This window comes from Cladophialophora psammophila (assembly GCF_000585535.1).
Source record: "Cladophialophora psammophila CBS 110553 chromosome Unknown aczJe-supercont1.1, whole genome shotgun sequence".
NCBI classification, from domain to species: domain Eukaryota; kingdom Fungi; phylum Ascomycota; class Eurotiomycetes; order Chaetothyriales; family Herpotrichiellaceae; genus Cladophialophora; species Cladophialophora psammophila.
In genome coordinates this window covers 2,270,043-2,285,851 of record NW_006912922.1, presented here as the reverse complement: position 1 = coordinate 2,285,851, position 15,809 = coordinate 2,270,043, and the positions used below count along the sequence as shown (strand labels likewise).

At 52.5% G+C, this 15,809-nt stretch overlaps 6 protein-coding genes across 6 annotated transcripts; 3 read left to right on the top strand and 3 right to left on the bottom strand.

The window, feature by feature from the left end:
• Positions 1–2,393: 2,393 nt before the first annotated feature.
• On the top strand, positions 2,394–3,212 carry A1O5_00771 (uncharacterized protein; the record flags this gene model as incomplete). Its single annotated transcript, XM_007741390.1, has 1 exon — positions 2,394–3,212. The coding sequence occupies one exon, from the start codon at positions 2,394–2,396 to the stop codon at positions 3,210–3,212; it is 819 nt and encodes a 272-aa protein (XP_007739580.1).
• A 325-nt stretch (positions 3,213–3,537) lies between these two features.
• Positions 3,538–5,701, top strand: A1O5_00770 (uncharacterized protein; the record flags this gene model as incomplete). Its single annotated transcript, XM_007741389.1, has 3 exons — positions 3,538–3,576; positions 3,634–3,897; positions 3,947–5,701. The coding sequence occupies 3 exons, from the start codon at positions 3,538–3,540 to the stop codon at positions 5,699–5,701; spliced, it is 2,058 nt and encodes a 685-aa protein (XP_007739579.1).
• Positions 5,702–6,291: 590 nt separating this feature from the next.
• On the top strand, positions 6,292–8,075 carry A1O5_00769 (uncharacterized protein; the record flags this gene model as incomplete). The annotated part of the gene is made up of 2 exons (XM_007741388.1): positions 6,292–6,727; positions 6,793–8,075. 2 exons carry the CDS (start codon positions 6,292–6,294, stop codon positions 8,073–8,075), a joined length of 1,719 nt encoding a protein of 572 aa, XP_007739578.1.
• A 305-nt stretch (positions 8,076–8,380) lies between these two features.
• Positions 8,381–10,969, bottom strand: A1O5_00768 (uncharacterized protein; the record flags this gene model as incomplete). The annotated part of the gene is made up of 1 exon (XM_007741387.1): positions 8,381–10,969. The coding sequence occupies one exon, from the start codon at positions 10,967–10,969 to the stop codon at positions 8,381–8,383; it is 2,589 nt and encodes an 862-aa protein (XP_007739577.1).
• Positions 10,970–11,295: 326 nt separating this feature from the next.
• On the bottom strand, positions 11,296–12,967 carry A1O5_00767 (uncharacterized protein; the record flags this gene model as incomplete). The annotated part of the gene is made up of 4 exons (XM_007741386.1): positions 11,296–11,914; positions 12,017–12,072; positions 12,123–12,266; positions 12,317–12,967. 4 exons carry the CDS (start codon positions 12,965–12,967, stop codon positions 11,296–11,298), a joined length of 1,470 nt encoding a protein of 489 aa, XP_007739576.1.
• Positions 12,968–13,887: 920 nt separating this feature from the next.
• Positions 13,888–15,140, bottom strand: A1O5_00766 (uncharacterized protein; the record flags this gene model as incomplete). Its single annotated transcript, XM_007741385.1, has 5 exons — positions 13,888–14,197; positions 14,276–14,589; positions 14,659–14,758; positions 14,826–15,014; positions 15,067–15,140. 5 exons carry the CDS (start codon positions 15,138–15,140, stop codon positions 13,888–13,890), a joined length of 987 nt encoding a protein of 328 aa, XP_007739575.1.
• Positions 15,141–15,809: the final 669 nt, after the last annotated feature.

Here is a 15,809-nt window from a genome sequence, read left to right as displayed (position 1 = left end):
TGCAGAAGCACGCAGATATGAGAGCAGTGATTCGTCGACAGTTACTGGGATTGGGATTAGCCCCATTTTGCAGTAGTAATGTCGCGATCTCTTGTCCGTTAACGGCGACGACGAGGGCTGAGTCTCAATTATCGTTCTAATCATTGGTTTCCAGGCTCTTGGTATTGCAGAGCGTATCAACAATATCGCGCCCACCGAAATTTTATGGCAACCACCTGTGCTGTTACTCCATCTCAACGGCATCCGCAATAGACTAATAATACCTAGTGCACTCACTGCATACGCAAATTAACCTAGCCTTTCTGTCTTTCTAGTTAAATGGTGTAGGTAATAGGCTACTATACCGTCTACAGTTGCAGCACAGATGACTTCGTCGATACGAAGAGCAAAATAAGCGACCTTCCTCCCATGGTGCAGAATATTAGTGGATGTTCAAGTGAAATATTTTTTCGGAAGTGAATGATTGCCTTTGTGACTGGAACCTCCGAAAGAGTAAAGAAAGGTGAAGTAGAGGAATGGCTCGAAGAGAAAGAGTAATGATTTAATCTTTTCCTTATTTAAATTCTATACAGTAACGAGGGCTGTTTTATGCTGAAATAAATCTAAACCTCAAGGGTGGTGCGTCTCATGCTTCGTCCATTAACTCAACCTCCATACGTGAATGCCTTCCAGTAATCAGGATGGGACAGCTAAAGATTACTGAAATAGACCACATTGAACGAATGAACGTTAATTTCAACACAAACTTTCACTCACTCCATTCTGGCCTAGAGAGGGTGGAATTAAACTAACGGTTCCTCTACCGCTTCTGGGGATTTCCGTTTCTTCGCGTTAACGCCGGAAAGGTTAGGTCTTGTTACTAGGTTCTAGGGTTGAGAAAGGCCGGCGATATGGATGAAGGCCTATAAGTTGAATCAGCTATGAATTCCGCTAACGGACTGCTGTGGCATTCGAAAGACAGTCGGCTGCCCCATCTGGACTGTATCCTAGCGGAGCTTAATCGTCTTTTGCCGGAGGTGGCAGCGTCCCACCAACTTTGAGATTGTCAGGGTTCGTTGTTGGGTGTGCGTGAAGTTTTCTAGAGCGTCAAAGCCGCGCCGGACCGTCTGGCCGATAGTGGAGGGCACAGTTATTGCTTACTTAAATAATTACTTAAGTTACTTAAGTAAACCTTAATAACTTACTATACCTAATTTAGTAGATATTGTAATAGAGCACTTGTAAGACATAGCCTTGTGAGAACCACGGGAAGCACGTGGGCGATACCAAGAAGGAAACTCAACCGAACACGAGGCAGCCTTGAAGGCAAGGCTGAGAAATAACACGTGACACCCAGAGCAGGAAAGTATGGTACGTCGGAACAGTGGAACCTGGTACGGAGGACGTACCAGTGCACCAGCGTACCACGAACCATTCTACATTGCCTCAGTCGGAAGGCCCGCACAAGTATATAGATGCGCTCTCTCCCCTTACATAGTTACACTCTCTTCATAGCCAATTCATGTTAGCTATTGAACCTTACAGTTCTTAGTAATATCGACTGCTCAATACCTTGCGTGATCCACATCCAGTTCATACTATCAAGGGCTCGTTACTGAGAACCCTAACCCAGTTAGGACCCGGCAGCAGCTCTAACAGCACTTCAGGGTTCGGCGTGCACGTGTAACAACGCACACTCGTGTTAAGCGCACACCACTGCTAGCACTGTCGACTATTATTCTCGGTCTCGTTATTGTTGCCTAACTAGCCCTTATTGTCTCCGGCCCTCGCTGTCACAGCTAAAATACTGGCTCTTTTTAGTCTGATATGTGACTAAATAAATCGTTCCCCTGCTAACCCAGCATAGCCATTTTGCCTTGTTACACTATAACCCTAGTTAATTTAAGAGATCTCTAAAAGAGCTGTTCGGCATTTCATAGAAAATAGGTGAGAAGGAGAGTAATCGCGAAAAAAAGTGGAACTGAGTTGGGTGCCAAGAAACTAGTCTGTAATCTTGACTGTACTGTAGGCCGGATAAAAGCGGTACGCTCGGCGAGAGTCGCACGTGAGCTCCGAACGGGTTTTATCTTTATGGGCCAAGGTTCAGCCACTTTTCAAAGCCTTGTCCAGCCTCCTCCAGCCTTGTAAGATCATGGCCACACACGCTACTTTCATGATTCAACTTCGACAATAATGGTACCGAGTAGTCGGTACATACCAATCGACCAATTCCAACATCAAAGAGCCGAACACAAGCATATTTACATGGATTTTGAACCAAGAGCACCTAGATAACCGTCAACACTGCTTCATTGACACAGCGATCGCGTCCACATCTCCCATCAAGGTCGACTGCTCTTCACCCAGTCAATCCAGATATCTATCATTCTGCTGGTTTATTTCAACTTTGAACAATGGACATTGACATCTCCGACATTCTTGCGGATGTTTCGCGCTCACAACCCTACTCAACATCCACCTCTCACCAATACTCCTCGAGTGACACGGACGCTTTCTCAGACCACCAACTCCTCACCCGCGCATGGATATCAGAGCGCTGCGCACCCGATCTCCTTCCTTACCCTACAGAACTTATGACCCGCGTAATGGCGCGTGTCCAGTCACAAATATCGCGTATCGAAAACCTTGCGGGCGGAATGGGCGATGGTTCCTCGTCACTCTACTCAAATTCAGTGGATGGTACGACCGGTGGAAAGCCAACTACCAGCACGCAGAATGCCAATCTAGTTCTCGCGATATTGCAGACAGATTTATCAAGGACACAGTTTCTGGTGAGGAGTCTGTTAAGACAACGCCTTGCCAAGATGACCAAGTACGCCACCTGGTATCTCTCTCGCCATCTAAACTCCGATACGAAGACGTCTACTATCATGTCAACGTCGGAAGTCGCCTTCCTGAGGCATCACCAGGCTCTCCTGGGAGAACTGTACGATTCAAGTTTTCTAAACTCCCTTCCGATGGGATTGCGGAGGTTGGACGATTCAAGCGGAGGGGTACCCATGATTGAAGGGCCAGATAGCTCAAAGGCCGTTGTTGTGAGATGCTTAAACGAGGGGACGTGGAGCAATGAGCGGGACGTTGATGAGAACAGGGATCAGGAACAAGAAGAAGGTGCTAGCGTCGTGCTGAGGATGAGAGGAGGGGAAGTCTGGGTTGTTCGGTGGAAGGACGTTAGGAAAGGCGTTCAGAGGGGGGAGGTAGAGTTGTTATGAGAAGCAACTTGTTCCTTTTCCTGTTGAGGTGGTTGGGCTGGAAGCAACCGTCAGAAATGCGAAACGATGTCTGACTCGAGAAATACCCTCCAAGGTTGAATAACACGATGGGATTGCGGCTAGCCTGGGTCCTCTGAGCAATTGGCACGTGATAAGGCTGCAGTGGTCGCCAAGTCCCCAGCCTTGTAAAAAGTCAAGCCCCGAACTGGTCGCGTCGCAGTCGCAGGCGCGCTCTGCCGAACTCCCGCTGTACAAATCAACAGACATTGATCTCCGTGGTATTCAATAGCCTTGCTTTGATCGCGTCTGTCTCGAGATGAACCCAATGATGAAAGATCCCGCGGCCGGCGTCCCGCCGCAGCTGGTGAGCTGCACAGTCCTTGCAACTCGATTCCTCTTAGCAACTGACTTGTCCACATAGCTGCCTCACCTGCATCTGGTCTCCAGATATCGCTACCCCATCACCAGCAATCCTGCTGTCGATACTATTGTTGGGTATCTTCTGGAAGCCCCCAAAATCGTGCGCGACCTGCAGCCAATGCAATGGCAATTCATCGATTGTCCCCCGGACGGCACATTCATCCTCGAGTGGCAGCCGCTCGAATATTTGGGGACAAGCTATGCAAGTGATGGCTTCATCTGGGCAGATGTGGAACATGTCTACAAATCAGAAGTCAGGGGATATGTAGGTGGCCATCTACCTTCTGTAGCGATTGCTAACTCTGTCCGCGTAGACTCTGGAAATGTTTCTACAGAGAGCCGGCTTTCGAGCCACGGGCGAAGTTATGGCTACTCACAGCAGAAGACGGTATCGGCTGCTTCCTGGAAACCCAGCTCACGGACTCCCAAATCCCGATCCTAGCTTATGGTTGACTCACTACTCGAAAGCCTCTCCGCGTGATCATGTACCGGCGGCTAATATTCCAATCATGCCTCACGTTCACGCACTTCTCCAACAGCGCCGCATGATTCAGAGCCAAGGACAGCTGCCCCGAAAAGAGTTTATGCTGCACGATCGATCAAATTGGCCCACTATGCACCTCCCTCCGGGAGCGACGAGAGGAGCTGCTCAAGGACAAATTCCTCCGGGTATTGGTCACAGAAGAGGCGCGAGCATTACACAAGACACGACTGTGGAGGAAGAGGAAGATGTTTCTCGTGGTGACTTGCTCGACTTTATGGCTCCTAGAGATATCAGTCGCGTTCGCTACGAGCAGCACCATGAATGGATGGAGGAGCTAATCGAGTCGCCATATCCCACGCTCTCCATCATCCCTAGCGACTTGGGATTTGGCCGGAAAGGCCAGCTTGAAGAGCTGACGAAAGATTTCTTCGATGCTCCTATCTCGGCAACGAGGGAGCCGAGTAATGGACCGGCCCCACGAGTTGGTAAAATGCCTGCTGGGCGAGCTGATGACTTCATCAAGCGCGCTTCTGAAAAGCTGGCCAAAATGCAACAAGAACTGGAAGAAATGAGGAACAGACACGCTAGGAGGATGGAGAAATTGCGCCGGTCCACCACATTGACGACTGCTGAAAAGAAGTTGCGAACAGTTTCGGATGTGACAGAGAGGCCGAGTATCTCGAAAGACGGGACCAGTGGTGATGCCGACTTTGCACCGCGTGATGCGATTGACGAGATCATGAATACAGTTGAGTCACATATGGGTCAGAAGCTCACAAAGACCAATACTGTAACGCTGATTTCGAAGGGAGGCTTGGAGGATCGAACCCAGATCGCTGCAGTCCCGGTCGAGCCACCCGCTCCGGTCGTTGCTTCGCCGCAGAAGGCTATCCATCCCCCTGTTACGGCAGAGAGTGCAAGCACTCAACAACAGCTACAACCACAGCCCCAGCTCCAGCCCCAAGCCCTGCAGGCGGCAACTGCCAGAGAAGAGCCGAAGCCGGAGGAGAAAGACAGCGCTATGACCACCAGCGAGCAGCAAATCCCTGTGGAGACGGAAACAGGACCTGCACCACCTGAAGCCCAACCTGTACAGTCTACCGATGTGGAGCAACAGCCTGAAACGGATACCAATCAGCAAGCCGAAAATCTGCCGCAAATGGACGATATTGGGGCAGACGTGAATATGGATGGTATGGATGACCAACTCGACACTGCAAATCAGGACGCGGATGAATGGGTCATGATTGGCGAAGAGGGAGGCCAGAACGACATGGAATTTCCAGAAATGTCAAACGAAGGCCAACAAGACGAAAGTCAACCTGCAGCGGAAGGGACGGAGGACAAGCCTAGTGGCCAGAGCACCTCCAATCAGCCACAGCCGGTGCAAGCTCAGCCAACTCCGGATGGAGCGCTGAACACTCCTGATTTCGGGATGGGAGGAGATTTTGACAACGTGGAAGTGGACACAGCTGGGGATGCGCTTGCAAGTTACGAGAACGATGAAGAGCTGAATCTGGATGCCTTGGAGGGCTCTGCTTTTGGAGACGCATTCCATCCTGAGGAGGATGAGGAGATCTCGTAGAACGAGGCCGTCCCTCTGTTTCAGGCAGGGAGTTGAGCTGGTGGCTGTCGGGCGTGATTCCTCGACTATATCTTTGACGTGCGCCACCACTTTGATAGAGAAAAAGAACTCGACAAAGATGGCGTGGGATGTGTGACCTTCCACAGGATACCTGGGTTGACGTTGACCAGCGGTGGTGATGGACGGCGTTGAGCCGCACAGCTGGTGAGAAAGTCCCACGTGCATGGCGATTGCGACCTGTAATATTTATACGAGAGATCGACTGATGCTCCGCTTGAGAGAAATTTCTTTTGCGGGCAATGCGAATCTTTTTCTGGGGCTCCCAGAATCCACGCACATCGTTTGATTAGGCTTTCTCGCCATTCCCGGCTTCAGATAAACAGACTTCACTGTCGTTTAACTGCCGTGTACCCGGTGCAGCCGGTGTCGTGGCCCATTTCCGCACTGCCCGAATCCCCTGGAACAGATATCCGGACCACCTTCGCTCCACACAATGTTGCGCACGCCATCACCGAGCAGCCTCTATGGCTTGGTTGATATGGGAAGGTATGGACCGAGTATTTTTGCCGACTCTTCGCTGTTTACATTGCATGCCGCTGGCTAACGTTGAGCGGGACTCCCTCGACAGCAATGGCATCCGGTTCTCCATCACCGACCTCTCACCGTCAACAGCCCGCTGCCTTCCAACTGTCTACCAGGACCGCGAGGGCATCTCATTATTCGACGCCCAATACTCATCTGGCGCCAAGGGCCCCATCCCTCAGGAGACCATTGACTTCGTTTTGTTGTCGCTGACCAAATTCAAAACCGCGTGCGCCGACTTCGGGGTGCCCGAGACCAACATCAGAGTCCTGGCCACAGAAGCCACCAGAAATGCAGAAAACTCGGCCGACTTTCGACGGGAGATCAAGGAGGCCACCGGCTGGGTGGTCGATATGCTGCCGAAGGAGGCTGAAGGGTCGATCGGGGCCATGGGCGTCGCTAGCAGCTTCGCTTCGGTGGAGGGCTTGGTCATGGATCTAGGCGGTATGTTTCCAAAGGTTTGCTCTCTTGAAGGAATTCCGACGGCATTGCTGACTGCGGATATCTAGGGGGCAGCACTCAAATAACCTGGATGATTGCAAAAGATGGCCACGTCAAAACCAGTCCAAAGGGCAGCATTTCCTTCCCCTACGGCGCTGCAGCTTTGACCAGGAAACTGAGAGAACTCTCCGTGTCCTTGCCAGATCGCAGTCCTCATCACAAATCAAAATCACGGTTAAAGACACCCGAGGAAGAACTGGAAGAGGAGATGAAAGCCCAGTTCCGTCAGGCCTACGACGACCTCGATGTTCCCGAGTCTCTACAACACAAGGCCAGGCACGGAGGTCTGACACTGTATCTCTCCGGCGGCGGATTTCGAGGTTGGGGCTACCTATTGATGTCGCAGCACAGGGTGTCGCCCTACCCGATCCCCATCATCAACGGATTCTGCGTCACGAAGCGTGAGTTTCAACAGACGGGGGAGATCACGACTCTGGCCGCGGAGGAGTCTGTCTTCAGAATCTCGAAACGAAGGGCCGAACAAGTCCCCGCCGTGGCATTCTTGATCAATGTCCTGGTCGGCGCATTGCCGATGATCCAGCAAGTGCGTTTCTGTCAGGGTGGGGTGCGCGAAGGCTTTCTCTTTGATACGCTCGACGCAGTGACAAAAGCACTCGATCCGTTACCGGCAGCCACAGCACAGTATGGGACATCCTCTGCCGCGGACCTCGCAGCTCTCCTCTGGGACGGGCTGCCTGGCGAGAACCAGCTTGATCGCTCCCTACCGCCTTCGTTCACCCCATCCCTAGTCCGTGCCGTGGCGGACATGATGTACTTGCACCTGCCTCTCCCGAAGGAGACACGCTCGCTCTCTGCCCTGCACGCGCCCATCACCGGCGTCCTCACCTCCGCACATGGCATCTCCCACACTGATCGAGCCATCCTGGCCCTGGCGCTCTGCGCACGGTGGAACGTCGACATCCCGCCTCCACACGAGAACTTCCAGGCGCGGCTCCGCGCAATCCTGACGCACCAGGAAGGGTTCTGGGCAAATTACCTGGGCGCGCTGGCGGGTTTGCTGGGCACGATCTATCCCGCCGGCCACATCGACCCGAAGCATCCACGGGTGAAGTTGTCGGCGCGCTGGGCCGACGGGCTGGGCAAAAAAGGGCTGAGCCAGGGCGTCGTGCTCGAGTTGAAGTGTCGACATGAGGATCCCATGACGGTTCCCGTGGCGTTGAATCCGCTAGTCAATGAGTTAGAGAAGGTAGGAAAGAAGAAGAATCGCGTCGGCGGCGAGCATGGGTTCGGCGTGCCGATTGAGGTCGAAATTGAGAGGGTTTTGGTGTAAGTAACAAAATATGTAATGTTCCACAAAACCTTGACGGAGAACTGGCTAGTATGCTGGCCTTATGTCGCTAGGTTAAGGATTTCAGACACGCCCGTCCTCGGAGAAAAGGTGTCCGCATGCCCTCTAGGATCGAGGCTCGAAGGATCTCCTCCTAATAGTGGTCTCGCGTGGGCCAGCGTATCTCCCGAATAGGCCCTGTCAGTCGTACACAACACATGAACTAAAGTTCGATTAGAGAGATTTGCAGGCCCCAGGGCCATGCCAAGTGTAAGTCACAACGGATGAGAGGGACCATCGCTTCCTTCTCATACAATCCTGAGTTTATCGGTGCCTGTCATTGCTTCCCAAAACTCGGCCGGGTCATCACAGCCCATTTCTTCTGTCAGGACCTCTCCTTCCATCCAGCCTTGCACGAAACAAGTCCCCAGAAACCTGTACGCGCCTTCAATCTCCGGGTGATCGCCGAGCAAGACGGGGATGGAACACGTTGGCAGGATCGCCAGGTGAAGCGCTCCACGACTATGACCATCGCCCTCCACCTCGCTGACAAAGTTCGGTATGAGGCCTAGATAACCCTTCTCGGAAACGAACACGTGCCTGCCGCGCATGATGGTGCGCGCCACTTGGGACGCTTCCTGTGACGAGTAGCCGCCTGCAAACCAGGGGACGTGGCGAGAACAATTCGGATCCTGGTCAGGGATCAACCTTGGCTTGAACGGTATGCAAGTGTACCCGTGCACGGCCGCGTCCGAGTCTTCATCTTGAAGCATCTCAGGCCTTTCGGCTCTTTTCGGCCACGACGCAATGCAGTCGCCGTGTACCATCGCTACCACCGCCTGTGCGACATCGTTGTACGTGGTGATGTTGTTCTTCTCGAAGAAGCCTTTGCAAAATTCAAAGAGTCCAAAGATTGCGGCGTCGGCTGAAGGGTATTCGGTTGTGCTGGCTACAACACCATCGACCTTGTCCAGTATGACGCCCATGCAGTGTAGGGTGTTGCCTTTGAATTCAAAGTACTTGCTGTCCCCTGGCTCCTGGCGCACGTTGCCATCGGCACAATAGACCCTGCCGTCGATATCGTCCAGGATTGATGTTTGGGCGAGCCGGAGCTTCTCACGACGGACGAGAGAGCTCGAGAGTGATGGGGTGCTGAAGTCTGGGCACCACGAGGATGCCTTTGAATAGAATGCTTGGTGATCACCGGGCTTCTTGAACTCAGAGGCAGCAATCATATCTAGACTGCCGCTGTGCACGCACCAGGCTTTGGTAAAGTCCATGCAAGTCTCCTCGTATGTGCGTGAGTAGTCCGCAACATAGTCTAAACCAGCCCTGTCGCGTGCCACGTTCCATAATGCGAACAATTTATCGTGTGGGACGGCTGCTTCGAAATCTCGAGCCAGGATTGCGGCCTCCAAGTATCCAGGCGCCGTGTTTCTGATACCGTGCATGATGAACCCATTGCGATTCCTGCACATGTGGAGGTGGCGAAAAAATACGAGCTTGCGAATGAAAAGCAGCTGGTCCGGGTCGACGCTGTGCAAATCAGGCGTAGAATCCTTCATCTTCCTGACGAGGTCCGGGTCGCGCAATATCATGTCGCTCAGATTAGTTGCGGCCTTCTCGAGGGCTTCAAAGGGAGTGCCGTTTTGCATGCCACAGACAATCACCGGGTTCGAAGCCAAGGCCACCTCCTGGATAACCCATGCTCGCCGAAAATAAGGGCGCATCAGGAACATGTACAAGGCCGCGCAGAGTCGAGGGACATCGCCTGGATCGATCCGATCTGGCTTTCCGACGATGAACTCGCAGTCTTCATCCATGCGAATGACGGGTTCCTGAAGATGCTTGACAAAGTCTAGAGCAAGCTCGCTGTACCGGTCTTCCTCGCCCACATCGCAGACGACGCAGGCAGCCTGGTCATAGACGGCGGCGATCCGAGGAATCTGATGGCTTTTTTCGCTCGTGTCAGATTGATTGATACAAATGGCATCTGCCCACACGGTGCAAGCATGTGACGAGGACCGCCGTAGTCGACGGAGGGCACGTTCCAGGTTCTTTCGAATGCGCATCAGTTGGCCCATCACAGTGACCTCGACGCTGTCTTGGGCGTCTCCCCAAGTGTACGACAAAGCGTGATAGGCCACGTCAGAAGCCAGCGGACTGTGCGCCAAATGAAGCACTAATGGTGCTTGTCTATCCTCACTTGGGTCGATCACGATCATGCGGGTTTCGTCGACCACTGTGTCCAGAGGCACGTATTGGTATGCTTGTGTTGGGTGCTCGTTGGATGCTTTGCTTCCGAGCTTGATTGGATAGACCTTTGGCAGTGGCCATTGCTCAGGCAATCCATGCCACTCCTTCGTCCATTCCCTGTATCGGGAGTCAACCACTTTTTCAAACGTTCGTCGATCTAGTAGATCCCGCAGAAACCGCTGCATGTCCACCACCGATTGCGCCACCTCGTACATCTTGTCCTGAAATTCGCGAGTCCAGTAGTGAGACATTTCGTCCGCGTTGCACTGGTCGATACATATGTATCGAATCCAAAGCCTCACAGATCTATCCGGCCGTCTGAAGTGTCGCAGAAATCTTTCCAGCGCGGCCGAGACAATGAGGCACTTGCCGTTGACGATGATCAGTTCCTCGAGCAGTCGGTATCCTCGGGCGTTCCTCACAGCAATGAAAGGGTCGGCATGGCATAGCGGTTGAGTCTCGATGGTGCAGCTGACCAGGTCGCTGCCCGGCCCTCCATTGTTATCGTCTCCAGCGGCGCATCGCTCCAGAACGAGAAAGCGGATCTCTTCTTTCTCAAAATCGAGAGTGCCATACTGGAACGGTTCGCCTTGAATCTCGCGAAAGCCTTGATCGTTGACAACCACTTTCGCAGCTGTCATCCCCCCGTTGAATACTTACGGGATCTTGAAAGAATGAGTCCCTTTCGTGGGGCGACTCAGACGCGTCGTCTTAGGTTATGTATAAACCTATCGCAGTCAAGGAGGCTGTGCTGGAGCCTGGCCCGACCCGAAGAAAACTGAACTATCAAGGGCCAAGGCAACTAGCTCAGTTTGGGGGCCGTTCTGCAAGCTTTGTTAAGTGTATCTGTTATCACGGACAGCGGTACGAGGCAACCCATCCGGGAGGAATCTCGACTAGCTGGGTGCGATTGAGATATGGATTCTGAGGCGAAAAAAGTAGGCCCGGTGATATTTCCTAGTTCATTTCACCAGTTCTCCTCGATTTCTTGAATGACTGTCTTTCGTCTTTTCTCTGCATCAATTACACTCCAGGCTGTATCGTTGCCTCTGGCCCTCAGCGCCCTGCCCAGCAAGGTTGCCAGGCGAATGCCCATTGCCCCCCCGATCCTCTCGAACTGAATAATGACCCACTCTCTCGTCTTCGGCGAGGCATAGTTTTGTGCGGCACACGCATACAACGGCCAGAGAAGCAGCGTCCCGATCATCACCCGCGCGGCTGACGACCCATCAGGATACCCCAGCAGAGGCGGGACACTGGCGCAAATATCAGTCGTGAGTTTCTTGAGGAGCTGTTCGGAAACGAGGCGCTGGCGCTGCTGGTACCAGGCGCTGCCAACTTCACTCGAGTAGAAGGCATCCAGGATGATTTCGTTGGTGAGCATTCGGAGCGTTCGGTAGTGGTTCCATAACAGGGCGACACGGGTTTCGGAGTAGACATGATAGCAACCAAAGAAGACGTCGTCAGGGTGTTCGAAATCGAACACCTCGTTGAAAGCGCATGTTATGAGAGTGTACACCAACCAGGTTTCGAGCTCTGAGTCGATGGAGACTGCTTGACGGATGGCTTCGTTGCCGCCAAGGAGACTGTCTTTTATCGAGCAGCGGAGCCGGCAGAGCCGGACGGAGACCTCGTCCAGTTGGCTTTGCGCTGGTTGATACTCGTCTGCAACGGCCCTGGCAGGTTACGTCCAGTCTGCCACGATGTGAGGAATCGAGATTCTTCTTTGGAGACAATCGATTATCTGAAGTGCTTGTTAGACAGCTGGGTCTGTGAGTTCTTAGTTTCACGCACAATTTGCAGACGTAGATGCATGTGTACGTCCTGAACGGCTGTGGGGTGCAACGTGTCTTGTCTTTTAATTGACAGTAATGCGGTGGCACCCCTGACGTGGCGACTCCAGGTTCTTATTGATTGAGGAGTAGAACAAGTGACGGTCTACCGTGACCCATCAGTCCATATTCTGAAACTCAAAACAATCAACTTACTTCATATAGTGCTAGAAGCAGCACTAAGATCATGGTTTGATTCTTTTGGATTCGACTTTGGTCGCGGAGGAGAGTCTGTAATCGTTGTATGGTTGAGGAATAGATTTTTTCCGCGGCATGCATTAGGTCAGGGTCATCTCGCAGATTGGAGATTCCGGCAGCGCCGATTGAAATGACCATGCCTGATAGAACCTTGATCCCACTGCTCTGGCCCGAGACTATGGGCAGGGACGCAAGGTGATTGTATGGGCTAGCTAGCTCTTTGAGCACATAGTGGTGGAAGAAAAAGGACGTAGCTTGGTCCTCGAGAGATGGAGCGAAAGACATGGAGAGCGAACCCCCATCTATTCTTTCATCTGACGCACTGGGAGTCGGACCTGGCGGAATATTCGCCAATGGCGATGCACACGTTGTGTCGAACGAGAGGTCGAATGAGGAAAATGCGTCGAAACAGGACCAGACGTCAGGGTTGGAAGGAGAGAGTACTACATCCCCCTTGCCATGTTTGAATGAGGATGTAGAGGAATCTGTTTGTGTGCTGCTCAACTCGACGTTTTGAACCTGTGATTCTTGGCCCTCGTGGATGAAGTCGGTAGCACGGCAAGAATTCCATTCCCGTGCCAGCTTAGCATTCCTGCTGGGCGTCTTCATCTTGCTGGCACGACGGACTTTGTTCACAACACGAGTGCTCTCGTCGCGGAAGCTGAGCGACAGACTGTCCCTGTAGCCTGGACACGCCGTGCCAGTCCTCTTACACAAAGAACACTCTGGAAATGCCTCATCGCACTGACCTGATCAGTCGACCAGAGTACAGCAGAGTAAAGATAGGTTGGGGGGTACAGAAAGCAGTAGCGTAGCAGGAGTCCAGACAATCATCAACTCACCTTTTTCTTTTTAGCTCGACACACAGCGCAGCCTTTGCTAGGGACTCCGCAGAAGACCATTTGTGGGTGATGGATAATATGATGCCGGAGTAGCAGGAGCTAAAAATTGCAGGGTCTTTGCATCTCTGTAATGCCAGGAGGTTGAGTGTCGGGTGTCTGATACTCGACTTTGCTCGTTCTGTCTTGTGTGCCTCGCTACTACTCTCGAGTCTGGTGAGTCCCTGTAATATTACATCTACAAGATAAGGGAAAGGCATGGTCAAAATGGACCTGCCTATGTAGCCCCGGCTGAGGTTGAGACAATAAGTTGTGGATAAGCGCCGTATCCCTCGCATCTAGTTCAAGTTTAGGGTTGGTGCGTGGGGTAAAGGACTGTCTCAAGGCTGTTGCCCTTGCTCCTCGGCCCATTGTGCTCTGGACCGTCAGATACGATACGACAGGGAAGAAGTAGTCCTGCTGCTCCGGATACGAGCATCTTCCAAACAGGCGCGAACCGACGCATAAGCATGGCCCTTATTGGTTACAGTCACACTATCACACTCCATAATCGCGCAATGCATTCCCGTTACGACATAGCGCCAGCAGCTCAGAGTCAAAGGGGGTCAATGATGTACTTGTAGGTACGAGGTACATAATCTTCCTCAATCAGTGATGGCTTTGACAGAATGATATGGGCGGTCGGACCCTTCAATCCTTTCTCTCGCCTAATTCCTCCTGAAGACTGACAGGGGCGAAGCCCCGAACACTCATCTCAGCCAGCGTCCAGGACCAAAGATCCTTTGCGAGCTTGGGATCGTTCGCCTGTTTGCTTGCCTTGCCCAGTTTGGTCACAGGCTGGAGATACTCGCCACTCAAGTTCTGCGTGAATTCATCGCTGGCCACCGCGTAAAGCGAAGTGTAGGCGGCCGTGTCCACTTTGGAGTAAGCCCCGAAGAACTTCAAGATCGGCAGGATTACCTGGAAGAAGCTAGACCCTGTGGCCCCAGTGGACAGTTTTCTGGAATCACCATGTCAGTGTGGCACGTCGGACACGCACAAGTACGCAAGCTGAAACGAGCGGAGCGGAACGACTTACGTGTCTACTGTTCCCGGATGTAGGCTCGCGGTCCAGATGCATCCCCTCTCCGAACCTCCATACCGCCTATTCAATTCTTTGGCGTGCAGGATGTTTGCAAGCTTGGATGACCCATAGCGCGACCATGGTCCTCCCTTGCCGGTCTGAGTTTGGTTAATGTCGTTGAAATCGATGCCTGACGGTGCGCCGAAGATCAAATGGCCGTCTGAACTGACATTCACGATGCGGACAGTGCCCATAGGGCTTTGACGGGACGTTTCGAGGAGTAGTGGCAGGAGATGAAAGGTGAGCAACCAGTGGGAGAGATAGTTTGTCTGCGATCAAGGCCAGACAGCAACAGTCAGTCTTCTCCTGCCACAAATCTTGGTAAGAAGCCAACGAACCTGGAACTGTGCCTCGCATCCATCACCATCAGAAGACTCTTCGTACGGCGTCGCCATTATCCCTGCATTGTTGACCAGGCCATGCAGAAGCTTCTCCTTCCTGGACAAAATGCCCGTCAGGCTTGTGTCGTGGAATGGCACCAAGACCTGAAGACATGACCACACACCTTATGATCTCCTCTGCCACCCTCACAACAGTTTTCAAATCCATCATGTCCATCTTGACGAATTCGACTTTTGCGTCCCCCTTTTCAGCTCTTACTGCTTCTATTGCAGCAGCTCCCTTCCCCTCTGATCGAATTCCGATGTAAACTGTTGCATTCTGCCTTGCTAAGCCGAGAACTGTTTGGAAACCACTGAAGGCAATTAGTATGTCACCTCTTCATCGAGGGTATAGATCGCCTTTACATGCCAGTATTTCCCCCTGTCACGAGGTACACCCGCCCCATCAGGTCCGGGAGACTTTCTGGTGACCACGACATAGTTGGCCGGACGAAGAGGTTGGCTTGCTCGACCTGCAATGCTTGTGATAGCACTTGGTGAGGACGCATGTTGGCATTCGTGCCAATTTGTAGGAATACAGGGTTGGCTGGAACTGGCATCCATTGCGCGATTTGGTCGAAGAGTGGGGGCAAGTGGCTAGTCGCGATCTTTTGCTAGGTTATGATGTTCCATATTATTACAGGTATTTAGCTCTGTTCTGTATCCACAATGCCTCTCTGTGCATATATGGCTCTGCTTTACCTGTCAGGAGAGGCATTGCTCTTGAAAAAGCCGGGTGGCTGACCGCGCAATGAGGCTACAATGGAGCAGTTGCGACATGTTGCTCTGCGTGGCGAGATTTGACCTTGATCTGTTTCCAGCTTGGTGGAGAGTCCGGACACGCATCGAAGAGTAAGAGCCGCCGTCAGGCAGAAATGTTCGCAGTCGCGTATATGCTCCTATCAAACCTTTGCAATGGCGTAGAGACACGGCATGTGAATATTTTGAGAACCTCTATCATTGGAAAATCGGGCAGTTACGGGCTCTTGTGGACCCAGCATACGACCGTCTAAGCCACGTCTCTGACCGTCCCTACCTCCAGAACACGCCTCTGTCGAGACGTGCTTTGGGATGTTGGATCCTTCTTGCTGAGCTTCTGCTATCTCTTT